The following is a 17,145-nucleotide window of genomic DNA, read 5'->3' on the forward strand; positions in this document are numbered from 1 at the left end:
TTGAGGAAATTCCTTGAGGATGTACTCCAGGAATGAGAATACAAGAACTTATAACACAGGAAACAGTGGAGGCCAATGAAAAGAAGTCCCAGGGTGACAGCTGTGCAGCAATCCTTGAAAGAAACTCCAGGAAAATGTCTTCAGAAAGAATGGAATAGATCCCAAACAATAGACACTATGAGTAAGAAAGTACTAACTACTGGTAATAGGCTTAAATAGGTATATTTTTCTTCTCTTAATAAGGAAAAAAGAAGCACTTATTGGAAACTTACAGTGGGAAAGCTAGAAAAAGTCATGGTCTAAGTATAAATCAAATTTAAAAGGACAGTTTGAGCAATTGATGGAATGTAAGAAAAGAGATTCCATCTGACTTGTTTTTGATGCTGGAAACAATCTCTTTTATGAAAGGCAGCAAGAGCCATGTGATCTTTAGAATGAAAGTTCCACAGTTTATATGCATACACACATGTATATACTCTGTCTTGATTTTCAACTTTCAGTCAAATACTAAGTAAAAAATATAGAAGACTTAATTATAGAGATTTTATAGATGTGTTATACCAGGCTTGACCGAGTAAGACAGAAGTTTGGAGTGAACAGAGTAGAGAGCTGGAGGAAAAGGACATGGAATATAATAGTCTAATTTTATATACCAGAGAGTCAAGAGGGCCCTTTGGAAGTTGATGGAACAGAAGTTTGGTCATGTTATTTAAAATTACACAGTTAACCAGGGAAAGTTAAAAATAACATGAGAGCAAAAAACTGGGAGGAGTTTAAGTTTCCACTAAGTGACTAAATTCTCAGTGTTGGGAGTGAATAGGTAATTTCTAAAGTTGATAAATGAGGAAATGGTGATAAAAGTATATTCTTTGGAGTTGAGAAGATACTACAAGAAATAAAACCAGGAAGGTAGTCGCTCCAGGAGTGGAACTAAGAATGGAGAAGTATGTATCTGCTCAGATGCTTAGAATTGTCCCATTTTGCTCATTTTAGACAGAAACTGTTGAAGCCAAAAAAGATGTGTCTGTTACTGAGAAATATAAAGATATGAATACATATGTGTGTGTACAAGTACATTAATGATTTATATCACAAATAGGTTTCTCTTTAACATTTTATAGTTTATGTGAATAGTACATTTATATATGGGTATGTGAATTCACCTGTGTGTAAACATGAGCATGTAATGTGGGCTGAATTAGAAAAAAAATAATTCGAAAGTGACATGAAGTTTCTAAGTATTCTCAACCAAATGCTACAGCAGACAGCCTTCAGTTTAAAAGCAGGTTGAATTAAGTTAGGATTGTTTGGCAAAGAAAACCTTTTCATAGAAGTGAGTAAGTATAAGCCATGTTATAAATGAGTGTGTAAAAAAAAATAGAAGCAGTATTTTAAATGATGCAGGTGGCCTTAGCAGCTTTTATCCCCTGATGGGTAGCCAAAAGATAATCATACAAATGGTATGATTAGTACTCGTTTAAAATCGGTACAAAGTATGCAGTCAGGCTACTCAGTTTTTTCTATTTTTTGGAGGAAAATGAACCATAAATTTCAACTGAAAATTTGAGAGGCTGAAAACACAGACTCTAGAAGATTCTATCCTTACTATACTATGAGGTAGTGTTCCTAGTAGGATATATTTTTTTAAGTTTTTGAGTTTATTGGCTGGTGACTACAGGGGGCTAGGACAAACCCAAATCCTGTAGCTGTAAATTTTTTTTTTTTTTTTGTATTTTTCTGAAGCCGGAAACAGTGAGGCAGCCAGACAGACTCCCGCATGCACCCGACCGGGATCCACCCGGCATGCCCACCAGGGGGCAACGCTTCGCCCCTCTGGGGCGCTGCTCTGTTGCAACCAGAGCCACCCCAGCGCCCGAGGCAAAGGCCACAGAGCCATCCCCAGCGCCCGGGTCAACTTTGCTCCAATGGAGCCTTGGCTGCGGGAGGGGAAGAGAGAGACAGAGAGGAAGGAGACAGGGAGGGGTGGAGAAGCAGATGGGCTCCTCTCCTGTGTGCCCCGGCCGGGAATCGAACCCGGGACTCCTGCATGCCAGGCCGACGCTCCACCACTGAGCCAACCGGCCAGGGCCTAAAATTTTATATATAGCAATTGCTTACATTAGGGTTTTGTGTCTTAGGGCTTTTCTGTCAGCTGAGATTTTGGCTTCTGTTTTCTTTTTAGATTCTTTCATCTGGGAAAAATACACCGAATCAAAACTTATATTTATTATATTCTTCCGTGAGCTCAACCATTTCCTCCACTGTGATACTCCAAAATATACTTATATTTTATTCTGTGACAACCAGTGGCTTATTTTCAACTCAACTGTCATGTTTAAACTAAAGATTTCATTTATTTATTGATTGGTGTTACATAATCTATATTGGTTCTGAATATAATAATCTCAATTAATATAATCAGAAGTCAACATACCAAGGATTGCTGAACCCCATCTTAACTGCAGCTGTCGTGTCTGTGCCTCTGCAAGGAATCAGTCCATCTGTACCCTCAGCCAGCTCACCTGGCTCTTCGTATGTAGAAGTACCTTGAGTGGAAACAAGCAGAAAGCTTTTTCCTTGTTACTCATTTAAAAGATCACACGTTGTACATTTTGCATTGCTGTATTTTCCAAAATTGTTCTAATGGATTGCTTATTATATTTCCTAATTTTAGTGCTGCTTTTGATACAGTTCTTGGGATAAATGTTGCAGTCAAGAAACTAAGTCGGCCTTTTCAGAATCAAACTCATGCAAAGAGAGCTTATCGTGAACTTGTGCTCCTAAAATGTGTCAATCATAAAAATGTAAGTTATATCTGTGCTTCTTCAGTGTACTTAAATGTTGTCAGTGATGCAAGAATCTTATGGGTTACATGAGTGCAGACCTAGGGTAGCTAATGATAAAAATAACTACACTGCTCACAAAAATTAGGGGATGTTTTGTCACTTCATATTCATTTAGAAATATCCCTAATTTTTATGAGCACTATATTTAAATGGTTATATTTTATTGATAAAATTCTTCTCAACATTGGTGAAATTGAACTCAGCAAGAGGCATCATGGTTTGTAAGAATTTAGGTCACTCAGCAGGATAGGAATGTCAAATTATCCGTTTGCTTTTCACTATTTCTGCTTTTTGTTTGTTTGTTTGTTTGTTTTTTGTATTTTTCTGAAGTTGGAAACGGGGAGGCAGTCAGACAGACTCCCGCATGCGCCCGACCAGGATCCACTGGCATGTCCACCAGGGGCGATGCTCTGCCCATCTGGGGCGTTGTTCTGTTGCAACCAGAACCATTCTAGCACTTGAGGCAGAGGCCATGGAGCCATCCTCAGTGCCCGGGCCAACTTTGCTCCAGTGGAGCCTTGGCTGCGGGAGGGGAAGAGAGAGACAGAGAGGAAGGAGAGGGGGAGGGGTGGAGAAGCAGATGGGCGCTTCTCCTGTGTGCCCTGGCCAGGTATCGAACCCGGGACTCCTGCACGCCAGGCTGACACTCTACCACTGAGCCAACCGGCCAGGGCCTGATCTGCTTCTCCACCCCTCCCCCTCTCCTTCCTCTCTGTCTCTCTCTTCTCCTCCCGCAGCCAAGGCTCCATTGGAGCAAAGATGGCCCAGGCACTGAGGATGGCTCTGTGGCCTCTGCCTCAGGTGCTAGAATGGCTCTGGATGCAACAGAGCGATGCCCCAGAGGGGCAGAGCATCGCCCCCTGATGGGCATGCCGGGTGGATCCCGGTCGGGCGCATGCAGGAGTCTGACTGCCTCCCCGTTTCCAGCTTTGGAAAAATGAAAAACAAACAAAAATAAATAAATAAAATAAAATGGCATCAGGCCCTGGCCAGGGAGCTTAGTTAGTTAGAGCATCATCCCAATATGCCAAGGTTATAGGTTCAATCCCTGGTGAGGACCCATACAAGAATCAACCAATGAATGCATAAATAAGTTGAACAATAAATCAATGTTTATCTCTATCTCTTTCTCAAATCAATAAATGAAAATTTTTAAAGTGTTGGTATTGACTCAGCAAATTGAGAAACAACTATTTTTTAGAAAAACTGTTCTATACATAGCTTTCTACCTTATAATACAGACATTTTAGTTTCAAATAAATATTATCTGATGATGTTATAGTCAAGATTGTTGTGCTTGGTATCTCCACAGAAATCAAAGCACTGTAAATTTTAAGGAGAATAAGTGTCTCTAGAAAATGAGGTAGTCGGGCACATTTCATGTTCTGTATCTGGTTTCTGGGCATTCTTTTATAAACTTGCCACATTGTAAAATCATAAACTGTTAAGTCTGGAAGGGCCTTTGGCAATCCCCTCCCCATGTAACCTCTTTTTGTTGGGGGGGTTAAGATTATAGTTAACTTTATATGACTCCTTTGTCTTAACATTTATGCTGGGGTTTTCTATATAGTTTATAAAACTAAGATAGGTTGTCTTTTGTGTCTACTTTCAGTTTGTTTTTAATTTCTTTGATGCACGCATTATTTTACTTATTAATTTTAAAATTTGTTTATAAAAATATGGTTATTATTTTTAAAACTTCAAACAATGTAAACAAGGCAGTAAAAATCCTTGACTCCTACCACTGATAGATCACTGTTGTTAACATCTTAGGGAGCATCCTCATGAACACTTACACACACACGATCAGCTTTATTATGCATCCTACTTTTTTCCCTCATGGAATGTTGCTAGATCTCATATACATTAATGAATATAGATATAAACCATTTTTTAAATGGCAACATAGTACAGATGCACAATAATTTACTTAACCAATCACCTATTATTGGATATTTAGGTCATCTCCACTTTTCCCTATTATGAATGTGCTGCAATAAACATTTTTATTTTGCAGTAAACATCTTTATACATGCATCTTTATACACTTGTCCAGCTGAATTTCTTGACCAAGATTGTTGGGTCAAAGAGTATGCACACTTCTGATTTTAATACATCCTGATAAGTTGACCACAAGGAAGACCTTTGGTTTTATTCTTTTGTTAAGAGTATCAGAATTTTTCTATTTTAAAATTCCCCTGCACTACTGTTATCTTTGTTTTACTTTGCCAGTCTGACAGATGACAAATGAATTGGGTTTTTTTGTTTTGTTTTTTTTTGTGACAGAGACAAAGAGACAGAAAGAGGGACAGATAGGGACCAGACAGACAAGAAGGTAGAGAGATGAGAAGCATCAATTCTTCATTGAGGGACCTTAGTTGTTCATTGATTGCTTTCTCATATGTGCCTTGACCTGGGGGCTATGGCAGACTGAGTAACCCCTTGCTCAAGCCAGTGACCTTGGGCTCAAGTTGTTAAGCCTTTCTCAAACCAGATGATCCTGTGCTCAAGACAGCAACCTCGAGGTTTCGAACCTGGGTCCTCCGCATCTCAGTCCAACACTCTATCCACTGCGCCACTGCCTGGTCAGGCTGAAATATTTTTATTTATGAGGTTGAATTTTTTTCCATTTCTTTATTAGCCATTTATTTTTATTTCTTTACAATGTTTTCCATGGTCTTTGTCTATTGTTCTCTTGGACTGTTGGCCTCTTCCTCATACACTTATAGGATGTCTTTGTATATTAAAACTGTCAACCTTCACATCTTTTTCATCTTTTTATTGAGGTGGTTTTGCCCTACTGATTTTATTTTTGTTGTGTTGGTTTTGGTTTTGGTTTAATAGCATCAAATCTTCTAAGTTTCCTGTCATGTTTAGAAAAGGCTTTTCTATACTAGGATTATATAAATGTTATCCACATTTTAATGTTTTATGGTTTCATCTTTTAGATTCAAATCTTTGTTGCATTCCCAGTTTATCTTGGTGTAAATAAAGATTGAAGTGTAGATCCAGTCTTATTTCTTCCCTGGCTAGCCAGCCACCCACTTTCTATGGTATACTGAATAATTCCCTGGGTCGTTTAAAATGAGTGAGGATGTGTCATTGATGCTCAGGCATCATTGGACTGCCAAGACCAAGGCCTGCAGTGGGGCCATTCTAGAACCCTCTGTAAGTAAATAAATACATAATGCTGTGAACCATTTCATCTTTATCATACCAAAAATGCAAGCTTAGTCTTTGTATTTCAAAACTTTAGAAATTTTCACATAGTATTTGTTTACAGAGTTAATATATGCTTTGTTTAGTGTTTTTCTGCTCAAAATTTCTACTTTATGTTCAGAGTTAGAAAGCTGTTAAGTGTTAAAATTATTTAATAATAAATTACTAGGGACACACAAAAGTGATTTGATTAAAAGTGCATCTTATTTCCAAGTGAGAATCCTAATCATTTAACTTTTTTCAAATAACCATGTAATAGAATGTTTTTGGTAGAAGCAATAAAAATAATAATAAATACTGAACTCTGCTGTGATTTTTCCCTCATTTTTAATATGTTAAACTTAATTTCTAGAGCCATCTGACATGCTGAGGTTTAACTAATTTTCTCTTTACAGATAATTAGTTTGTTAAATGTGTTTACACCACAAAAATCTCTAGAAGAATTTCAAGATGTGTAAGTATCATTTTTATTCAGTAATGCACAATGCATCTAAGACTTAATATTTAGAAAAGAAAGTAATTTTTTTTTTTTTTTTGCATTTTTCTGAAGCTGGAAACAGGGAGAGACAGTCAGACAGACACCCGCATGCGCCCGACCAGGATCCACCCGGCACGCCCACCATGGGGCGACGCTCTGCCCACCAGGGGGCGATGCTCTGCCCATCCTGGGCATCGCCATGTTGCAACCAGAGCCACTCTAGCACCTGGGGCAGAGGCCACAGAGCCATCCCCAGCGCCCGGGCCATCTTTGCTCCAATGGAGCCTTGGCTGCGGGAGGGGAAGAGAGAGACAGAGAGGAAAGTGCGGCGGAGGGGTGGAGAAGCAAATGGGCGCTTCTCCTGTGTGCCCTGGCTGGGAATCGAACCCAGGTCTTCCGCATGCTAGGCCGACGCTCTACCGCTGAGCCAACTGGCCAGGGCTAGTAATTGTTTTTTTAACTTAGGATAATAATACATTTTTAATGACATCTTAGCCACTTTTCTCTGTGGAAGAGAGATATCAAGGAAATGGATAATATTACTCAACAATTTGTACCTAGATGGTTATCATCTCCATAACAAATAATGGATGATTGGAAATAATTCTTCAGAGCACACAGTAACCATTAGTACCACTAATTTGCTTTACTGAAATACAAAACATTTTTCTCTGATCCCCGCAAAAGCCAGGATTGTAGGGTTCAATTGTTTACAGTTATTATTTGAAATGGTTAAGTCATTAAATATTGTGTTTCCAAAATCTAAAATAGAATTATCTTACTAACAATGAAATTTAGTATTAATTTATCATATTGAAATATAAGCCCAACTTTATCCTAAATTAATTGCTGTAGTCATTCATTCAATAAATATTTGATGGCCAGCCCTGTGATCAGCACTCTCTTTGACTTGGCATACTTCATAGTGACCAAAACAAGCAAAGATCCCTTTTATTACTTTAGAATTGCTGGTTGTCATCCTCATTCCTAGAGGGACAGGAAAGCCAGGGGAAGAGGTCATCAACATAGGAAATAAAGGAATGCTGTCATTCATTAGAACATGGACAGTGCCATGGAAGATGTGGAGCTGGGTGAGGGGATCAGGGTGCTGGGCTAGGAGTCAGGATGTTTGGGGTTGGGGAAAGACCTCACTGGATTGGTGACATTTGAAGAAATCTTTAAAGGAGGTAGAGAGTTTAGTCTTGCAGATATTTGGGAGAAGGTGGAACTGAGATGGAAGGGACAGGGTGGTGCAAAGGAGTGGAAGTGGGAGCATGCCTGGTGTGTTCTGAGAACAGCAAGAGGCCAGTGTGGCTAGAGCATAGGGAGCAGAGGAGAGAGGAAGAGAAGGGAAGGAGCTAGACACTGTTGAGCCTGTGGGCCATTGTGACAGGTTTTTTGTTTGTTTTTTTATTCCAAGGCAAGTCAGTAAGACTTCCAACAAAGGAGTGAGCTTACCTGACTTTTATTTTAAAGGAATACTTTGGTTTCTGGGTTGAGAACCTATCATAAGATATGGGGACACAGAAGATCAGAAGGAGGTACAATAATTATACCAATTCAAGTGAAAGACTGTGGTGGCTTTATTTAAACCAGAGGATTAATAATGAGGGTAAAGGGATGGATTAGATGCTGAAATTGTTCTGAAGGTAGAACCTCAGTGTTTGCTCTGAGAGAGGATGTGTGGTGTGAAAGTGAGGGAAATTGAGGATGATGCCTCCAGTTTTGGCCTGATCACTGGAAGGATAAACGTGCCCTTGACTGAAATGAGGAAGGCTGCAGGAAGAGCATATCAGAGGTTGGGTGGAATCAGGAGCTCAGTTCTGGACATGACTTTGAGATGTCTTTTGGGCACCCATGTGGAACTATGAAGTGTGCAGTTAGATAGATGAGCCTGGAGAAAGGTCTGGGTTGAAGGTATGAACTTGAAGTTGATGGTTTATAGAGGGACAAAGACCAGAGGAGATCATCAAGGCCAGAGACAAGGTCAAGAACTGAGTGTTTCAGAGTAGCAGAATGGATTAAAAAAGAAAATCCAACTATATGCTGCCTACAAGAAACACATCTAAGCAACAAGGATAAAAACAAATTCAAAGTGAAAGGCTGGAAAACAATACTCCAAGCAAACAACACCCAAAAAAAAGCAGGTGTAGCAATACTCATATCTAATAATGCTGACTACAAGACAGAAAAAGTACTCAGAGACAAAAATGGCCATTTCATAATGGCTAAGGGGAAGTTGAATCAAGAAGACATAACAATCCTTAATATATATGCACCAAACCAAGGAGCACCAAAATATATAAGACAGCTACTTATTGACCTTAAAACAAAAACTGACAAAAATACAATCATACTTGGAGACCTCAATACACCGCTGACGGCTCTAGATCGGTCATCCAAACAGAGAATCAATAAAGATATAGTGGCCTTAAAGGAAATACTAGAACACCTGGATATGATAGACATCTACAGGACACTTCATCCCAAAGCGACAGAGTATACATTTTTCTCTAGTGTACATGGAACATTCTCAAGAATTGACCATATGTTGGGCCACAAAGACAATATCAGCAAATTTAGAAAAATTGAAATTGTACCAAGCATATTTTCTGATCATAAAGCCTTGAAACTAGAATTCAACTGCAAAAAAGAGGGGGAAAAACCCACAAAAATGTGGAAACTAAACAACATACTTCTAAAAAATGAATGGGTCAAAGAAGAAATAAGTGCAGAGATCAAAAGATATATACAGACAAATGAAAATGAAAATACGACATATCAGAATCTCTGGGATGCAGCAAAAGCAGTAATAAGAGGAAAGTTCATATCACTTCAGGCCTATATGAACAAACAAGAGAGAGCCCAAGTAAACCACTTAACTTCCCACCTTAAGGAACTAGAAAAAGAAGAACAAAGACAACCCAAAACCAGCCGAAGAAAGGAGATAATAAAAATCAGAGCAGAAATAAATGAAATAGAGAACAGAAAAACTATAGAAAAAATCAATAAAACAAGGAGCTGGTTCTTTGAAAAGATCAACAAAATTGACAAACCCTTGGCAAGACTCACCAAGGAAAAAAGACACAGGACTCAAATAAATAAAATCCAAAATGAAAGAGGAGAGATCACCGCAGACATCATAGATATACAAAGAATTATTGTAGAATACTATGAAAAATTATATGCCACCAAATACAACAATCTAGAAGAAATGGATAAATTCCTAGAACAATACAACCTTCCTAGACTGAGTCATGAAGAAGCGGAAAGCCTAAACAGACCAATCAGCAGGGAGGAAATAGAAAAAACTATTAAAAACCTCCCCAAAAATAAAAGTCCAGGCCCAGACGGTTATACTAGTGAATTCTATCAAACATTCAAAGAAGACTTGGTTCCTATTCAACTCAAAGTCTTCCAAAAAATTGAAGAAGAAGCAATACTTCCAAACACATTTTATGAGGCCAACATAACCCTCATACCAAAACCAAGCAAGAATGGCACAAAGAAAGAAAACTACAGACCAATATCTCTAATGAATACAGATGCTAAAATACTAAACAAATAACTGGCAAACCGAATACAACAACATATTAAAAAAATAATACATCATGATCAAGTGGGATTCATCCCAGAATCTCAAGGATGGTTCAACATACGCAAAACGGTTAACGTAATACACCATATCAACAAAACAAAGAACAAAAACCACATGATCTTATCAATAGATGCAGAAAAGGCTTTTGATAAAATACAACACAATTTTATGTTTAAGACTCTCAACAAAATGGGTATAGAAGGAAAATATCTCAACATGATAAAGGCCATATATGATAAACCATCAGCCAACATCATATTAAACAGCATAAAACTGAGGACTTTCTACCTTAAATCAGGAACAAGACAGGGTTGTCCACTCTCTCCACTCTTATTTAACGTGGTGCTAGAAGTTCTGGCCAGAGCAATCAGACAAGACAAAGAAATAAAAGGCATCCATATCGGAAAAGAAGAAGTAAAGGTATCACTTTTTGCTGATGCTATGATCCTATACATCGAAAACCCGAAAGACTCCACAAAAAGATTATTAGAAACAATAAACCAATACAGTAAGGTCGCAGGATACAAAATTAACATACAAAAGTCCATAGCCTTTCTATATGCCAACAATGAAATATTAGAAAACGAACTCAAAAAAATAATCCCCTTCACGATTGCAACAAAAAAAATAAAATACCTAGGAATAAACATAACAAAGAATGTAAAGGACCTATATAACGAAAACTACAAGGCATTATTAAGAGAAATAAAAAAAGACACAATGAGATGGAAAAATATTCCTTGTTCTTGGATAGGAAGAATAAATATAATTAAAATGGCCATATTACCCAAAGCAATATATAAACTTAATGCAATTCCCATCAAAATTCCTATGAGATTTTTTAAAGAAATGGAACAAAAAATCATCAGATTTATATGGAACTATAAAAAACCCCGAATAGCCAAAACAATCCTAAGGAAAAAGAATGAAGCTGGGGGCATTACAATACCTGACTTTAAACTATATTATAGGGCCACGATAATCAAAACAGCATGGTATTGGCAGAAAAATAGACACTCAGACCAATGGAACAGAATAGAAAGCCCAGAAATAAAACCACATATATATGGTCAAATAATCTTTGATAAAGGGGCCAACAACACACAATGGAGAAAAGAAAGCCTCTTCAACAAATGGTGTTGGGAAAACTGGAAAGCCACATGCAAAAGAATGAAACTCGACTACAGCCTGTCCCCGTGTACTAAAATTAACTCAAAATGGATCAAAGACCTAAATATAAGACCTGAAACAATAAAGTACATAGAAGAAGACATAGGTACTAAAATCATGGACCTGGGTTTTAAAGAACATTTTATGAACTTGACTCCAATGGCAAGAGAAGTGAAGGCAAAGATAAATGAATGGGACTACATCAGAATAAAAAGTTTTTGCTCAGCAAGAGAAACTGATATCAAAATAAACAGACAGCCAACTAAATGGGAAATGATATTTTCAAACAACAGCTCAGATAAGGGCCTAATATCCAAAATTTACAAAGAACTCATAAAACTCAACAACAAACAAACAAACAATCCAATAAAAAAATGGGAAGAGGACATGAACAGACACTTCTCCCAGGAAGAAATACAAATGGCCAACAGATATATGAAAAGATGCTCAGCTTCATTAGTTATTAGAGAAATGCAAATCAAAACTACAATGGGTAGATACCACCTCACCCCTGTTAGATTAGCTATTATCAACAAGACGGGTAATAGCAAATGTTGGAGAGGCTGCGGAGAAAAGGGAACTCTCATCCACTGTTGGTGGGACTGTAAAGTAGTACAACCATTATGGAGGAAAGTATGGTGGTTCCTCAAAAAACTGCAAATAGAACTACCTTATGACCCAGCAATCCCTCTACTGGGTATATACCCCAAAACCTCAGAAACATTGATACGTAAAGACACATGTAGCCCCATGTTCATTGCAGCACTGTTCACAGTGGCCAAGACATGGAAACAACCAAAAAGCCCTTCAATAGAAGACTGGATAAAGAAGATGTGGCACATATACACTATGGAATACTACTCAGCCATAAGAAATGATGACATCAGATCATTTACAGCAAAATGGTGGGATCTTGATAACATTATATGGAGTGAAATAAGTAAATCAGAAAAAACCAAGAACTACATGATTCCATACATTGGTGGAACATAAAAACGAGACTAAGAGACATGGACAAGAGTGTGGTGGTTACCAGGGGTGGGGGGAGGGAGGACATGGGCGGGAGGGAGGGAGAGAGTTAGGGGGAGGGGGAGGGGCACAGAGAACTAGATAGAGGGAAGCGGAGGACAATCTGACTTTGGGCGAGGGGTATGCAACATAATTTAATGACAAGATAACCTAGACATGTTTTCTTTGAATATATGTACCCTGATTTATTAATGTCATCCCATTATCATTAATAAAAATTTATTAAAAAAAAAAAAAAAGAACTGAGTGTTTTGACTCAGGCAGTAAAAAGCTGGGGAGAGGAAATGGGCACTGTCAGCCAGGATTTAGCAACATAGAAGTCACTGGCAGTCTTGAGGATGGTGTCAGCAGAGTGATGGAGGCAAACACCTGATCAAAGTGGGATTAAGAAAAAATGGGAGAATTGGAAATGGTGAATATAGACTCCTCTTTTGGGTGTTTTACTTACAAAGGGAATAAAAATAGGGGCATTAGCTGCTGGGGGAATTCAGATCAAATTTTTTTATTTTTAAAAATCAATTTGGCCTTGGCTGGTTGGCTTAGTGGTAGAGCATCAACCTGGTATATGGATGTCCTGTGTTCAATTCCTGGTCAGGGTACACAGGAGAAGTGACCATCTGCTTCCCCTTCCCTACCCCTCTCTCCCTGTGTCTCCTGCAGCCATGGCTCAACTGGTTGGAGCACATTGGCCCAGGCACTGAGGATGGCTCCATAAAGACTCCGCCTCAGGCACTAAAAGTAGCTTAGTTGAGAGCATGGCCCCAGATGGGCAGACGATCGGCCCCAGATGGGGGTTGCCGGGTGGATCCCCATTGGGGCCCATGCGGGAGTCTATTTCCCCTCCTCTCTCTTGGAAAAGAAGAATTAATTAATTAATTAATTAATGATAAATAAATACACTTATTTATTTCCTAATTACAGATGATATTCAATATTATATAAATATATATTAGTTTCAGGTGTACAACATAGTAATTAGACATTTATCTACCTTATCAAGTGATGACCTCAATATGTCTAGTAACCACCTGGCACCATATGCTGTTATTACAATATTATTGACTATATTTATTTTACATTTCTGAAGATCAAGTTTTCTTAAGATGAGAGAAATAACAGCATGGTTTCTATGCTGGTAAGAATGATTCAATAGCAAAAATAATTTTTTTAATGTAGGAGAATTTGGATGTGTTGAGATTCTATTTAATATAAAAATTATTTTGTTTTTAACTTGAAAAACATTGCAGTTAGTTTTTTTTTTTAAAAAAAAAAACTTTTACAAAGTTTCATTATACATTTTTTTCTTTTCAAGATACCTTATAAAATGTTTAGAGAAAACAAGTTGTTTTACTTCAGCCAGTGCATTCACTAGGTAATTATTACTGTTTCATAAAAATTCTGGTTTAATAGTCATGAAGGAATTTTGGGTGATTTTCATGTGTACACGGCTCGTCTTTTTTCCCCTCAGGTATTTGGTTATGGAGTTAATGGACGCTAACTTATGTCAGGTTATTCACATGGAGCTGGACCATGAGAGGATGTCCTACCTCCTTTACCAGATGCTCTGTGGTATTAAACACCTGCATTCAGCTGGGATCATTCATCGAGTAAGTAGTGATACCATATTAATTTTATTTTGTTGTCAGACTCCTCCAGGTACAAAAGGACTGAATATTTTTTAAAAATTTATCAGTGTTGAAAATCCAAATAAACTATGAGTTTCCAAATATTGTTGAGATCAGAAGACATCTGTAGAACGCCTGGTTAGCCTGAGCCATGGGCCGACCGGGGTGCAGGCCAGAGCCAGGTGCTCAGCTTGGTACTGCAGAAGAACAGGACCAAGAACTCCCAAATACCATTTATCCAGAATCACCTATTAATATTTTTGCCGTATCTGAAATCCCATTTTTAATGAATAAAGGGATTAAATTTGGGGTGGGGGAAATTTAGAGTCCAAGTAGTAAATGATCAAGTTGTTTGAGAAACCTTACATAAATTATGGCCCAAATATTCATTTCTTCTATTGTAAAATTTTGCCACTCTAGCTTCCTGACCCCACTGGTGGGAGCTCTTTGAATGGCCTGCGATAGGCTTCGTGACTGGTTTAAGACTGGGATTTAAGTGACAGAGTTGCCTGTACTGTCAGGAAGATGCAGGGTTGACTTGGACTGCTGTATAAGCAGAACATCATAATAGAATTTTTTGAAACAACTAAAATGTTGAGTGAAATTGTAGGCAGAAATAATGTAATTAATTCTATTGGAATCATTCATTTCTTTCTCTGAATTATTACCATACTAATTTTGTTCACCTACTGTTTTAAATATTATGTTTCAACATCAAGAAGTTGTCATTTCTTGGAATTAAATCTGTGTGAGGAGGAAGCTAGTGAGACAAAAACAATGAAGCCTATTCACACAGAGAAAAATGGAAAGATTTTCCATGGTGTAGTGGTGCCAGGAAAGCATGGTGCCATCCTGGCTGCTGGATCGAGGTCACCGACCCAGAGAGGGCCCAGCCTTTGCCCCTGTAATGAGCCTCAGGTCTGCAGCCTGAGGCCAGCATGTGAGTAGGTATCCCTAGTCCTCCCAGGGCCGGTCCTCTCCTCCCTCTCCCCCCAACATGCTGGCTGATGAGCACTTGGCTTCTGACCAGTGAACCATTGTGTAAAATACTGTATAGCCTTTGCTGCTACCAGGTATTCAGTTAAAATAATACAAATTCTGTTGAATTTGATTTAAAAATAATAACACTTTTTAAAAATTAAAAACAAAGAGTTCCCAACATACCATTCTATTTCTCCTAAAATTTTCACAGACGTTTATATAAATTAAGGCACTCTTAATATTTATATTAAATTCATGCTTTAGAATAAGTGTCCCAATTATTCTGTTAAGCCTTTAACTTTGTAAAGAGAGTGGTTTCCATTGCTTGTTTCTTCCCTCTTGAGCCCGGACATGCGTGCGAAAGCACATCGTCCAGTTCCTGGGGCCTGGTGAGAGCTGCAGCCAGCACGTGCCTGTGTCAGGGGGTGTGCTGGCCCTGCATCTTGGGCCCACTACTGCTGACTAGAGGTCAGATATGGTCCAAAGAAGTGTTTGGTTTGCCTAGCACAGTATTCAGAAACCTGAGAAGACTGAGTACATGATTCTATGGGCTACCTCTCCATCCTGCTCAAACCTTTTCGAGCCTGCTAGGCCACCCACCAGTGACAATGCCACATGCTCATGTGGGAAAGGCAATAAAGCAAAGTGAAAGGCCCTGTGTGCCCACCGCACCCACCCCTCCAGGTCCTGAGCGGTGAGGCAGGGCAGTTAACCCTTAGTATGTGACCTTTAGTTTGTAAGCGCTCCAGTCCTCCTGCCTGTGTGCAGTACCATGCACACAGATACGCACTTTCAATTTTGTTCATTAAGATGGTTTTATACTATGAATAAAATTTTACTTATTTTAAAAGGCCCATAATCCCAGTACTTTTTACTTTATATAATTTAAAAAAACTTAAAAGAAATTAGAGTCCCCCAGCCTTCCACTGTCATCTGGAGGTGGCCAGTGAGCAGGCAGGTATGTCCTTCCTTGTGTTACATAGACATGGACTTCCTACTTAAGCTGATACCAAAGTTTCTGTTATGTCCTTTTTAACTTAAATTTTTCAGAAATGTGATCATCTTGTACATAATTGTCTTGCAACTTGCTGAACTGGTTGATTTGGTTTTTTAGTCAACGATCAAACAGTTCTACAAATTTTATTTGAAAAAAAAAGTAGAGTCCACAGTGGTAGAGCGTCAGCCTGGTGTGCAGAAGTCCCAGGTTCGATTCCCGGCCAGGGCACACAGGAGAAGTGCCCATCTGCTTCTCCACCCCTCCCCCTCTCCTTCCTCTCTGTCTCTCTCTTCCCCTCCCGCAGCGAGGCTCCATTGGAGCAAAGATGGCCCGGACGCTGGGGATGGCACCTTGGCCTCTGCCCCAGGCGCTAGAGTGGCTCTGGTCGCAACAGAGCGATGCCCTGGAGGGGCAGAGCTTCGCCCCCTGGTGGGCAGAGCATCGCCCCCTGGTGGCCGTGCCGGGTGGATCCCGGTCGGGCGCATGCGGGAGTCTGTCTGACTGTCTCTCCCCGTTTCCAGCTTCAGAAAAATACAAAAAAAAAAAAAAAAAGGAGAGTCCAAACGCCTCTGTCTTGATTTCTCTCTTCCCAGAAGCAACTCTTTTCAGTTCTTTGAGCTGTTTTAGTGTTATCCCATATCTTGAAATAATATGGCTAGATCTCTATTTGTTGACCTTTTTTAACTTTGGGACTTAGCTCTCTTTCACCAGCCAGACCCTCACCTGCCTTGGCCTCATCTCCCAGTTGTTACAATGTAATTGGTTTTAGATCAATATCCTTATTGTGCATTATGTTACCATGACTGTGTCAGTGCTTTTCACAGGCTGGGCCTCGCACTAGCAGCTCTGTTGGTCTTGAGTCTAAGGCTCACCTCTGGAAAGTTGGCTTCCATTTTACTAGATAAGAAGCCAGTGGGGCCTGACCAGGTGGTGGCACAGTGGATAGAGCATTGGACTAGGATGCGGAGGACCCAGGTTCGAAATCCTGAGGTCGCCAACTTGAGCGCAGGCTCATCTGGTTTGAGCAAAGTTCACCAGCCTGAGCCCAAGGTTGCTGGCTTGAGCAAGGGGTCACTTAATCTGCTGTAGCCCCCTGGTCAAGACACATATGAGAAAGCAATCAGTGAACAACTAAGGTGCTGCAACAAAGAACTGATACTTCTCACATCTTTTTTCCTGTCTGTCTGTCCCTATCTGTCCCT

General features: G+C 39.3%; 1 protein-coding gene and 1 non-coding gene across 11 annotated transcripts in view; one reads left to right on the forward strand and one right to left on the reverse strand.

Annotated features, from left to right (window-relative positions):
- The window catches only part of MAPK9 (mitogen-activated protein kinase 9), a 96,490-nt gene that overhangs the window by 45,448 nt on the left and 33,897 nt on the right, over window positions 1-17,145 (forward strand). For 9 of the 10 annotated variants that reach the window (XM_066344635.1, XM_066344630.1, XM_066344629.1 and 6 more), the window contains 3 exons: window positions 2,675-2,804; window positions 6,461-6,519; window positions 13,809-13,947. In XM_066344635.1, coding sequence (XP_066200732.1) covers window positions 13,819-13,947 — 129 coding nt within the window. In that variant the 5' untranslated portion in view covers window positions 2,675-2,804; window positions 6,461-6,519; window positions 13,809-13,818. Of the gene's footprint in view, window positions 1-2,674; window positions 2,805-6,460; window positions 6,520-13,668; window positions 13,713-13,808; window positions 13,948-17,145 lie in introns of those variants that run through there. The other variant, XM_066344634.1, reaches the window with a different exon arrangement.
- On the reverse strand, window positions 6,910-6,985 carry TRNAA-AGC (transfer RNA alanine (anticodon AGC)). The gene has a single exon. It is a non-coding gene; the product is annotated as a tRNA-Ala (tRNA).

Source organism: Saccopteryx leptura, chromosome 6 (assembly GCF_036850995.1).
Source record: "Saccopteryx leptura isolate mSacLep1 chromosome 6, mSacLep1_pri_phased_curated, whole genome shotgun sequence".
NCBI lineage: Eukaryota > Metazoa > Chordata > Mammalia > Chiroptera > Emballonuridae > Saccopteryx > Saccopteryx leptura.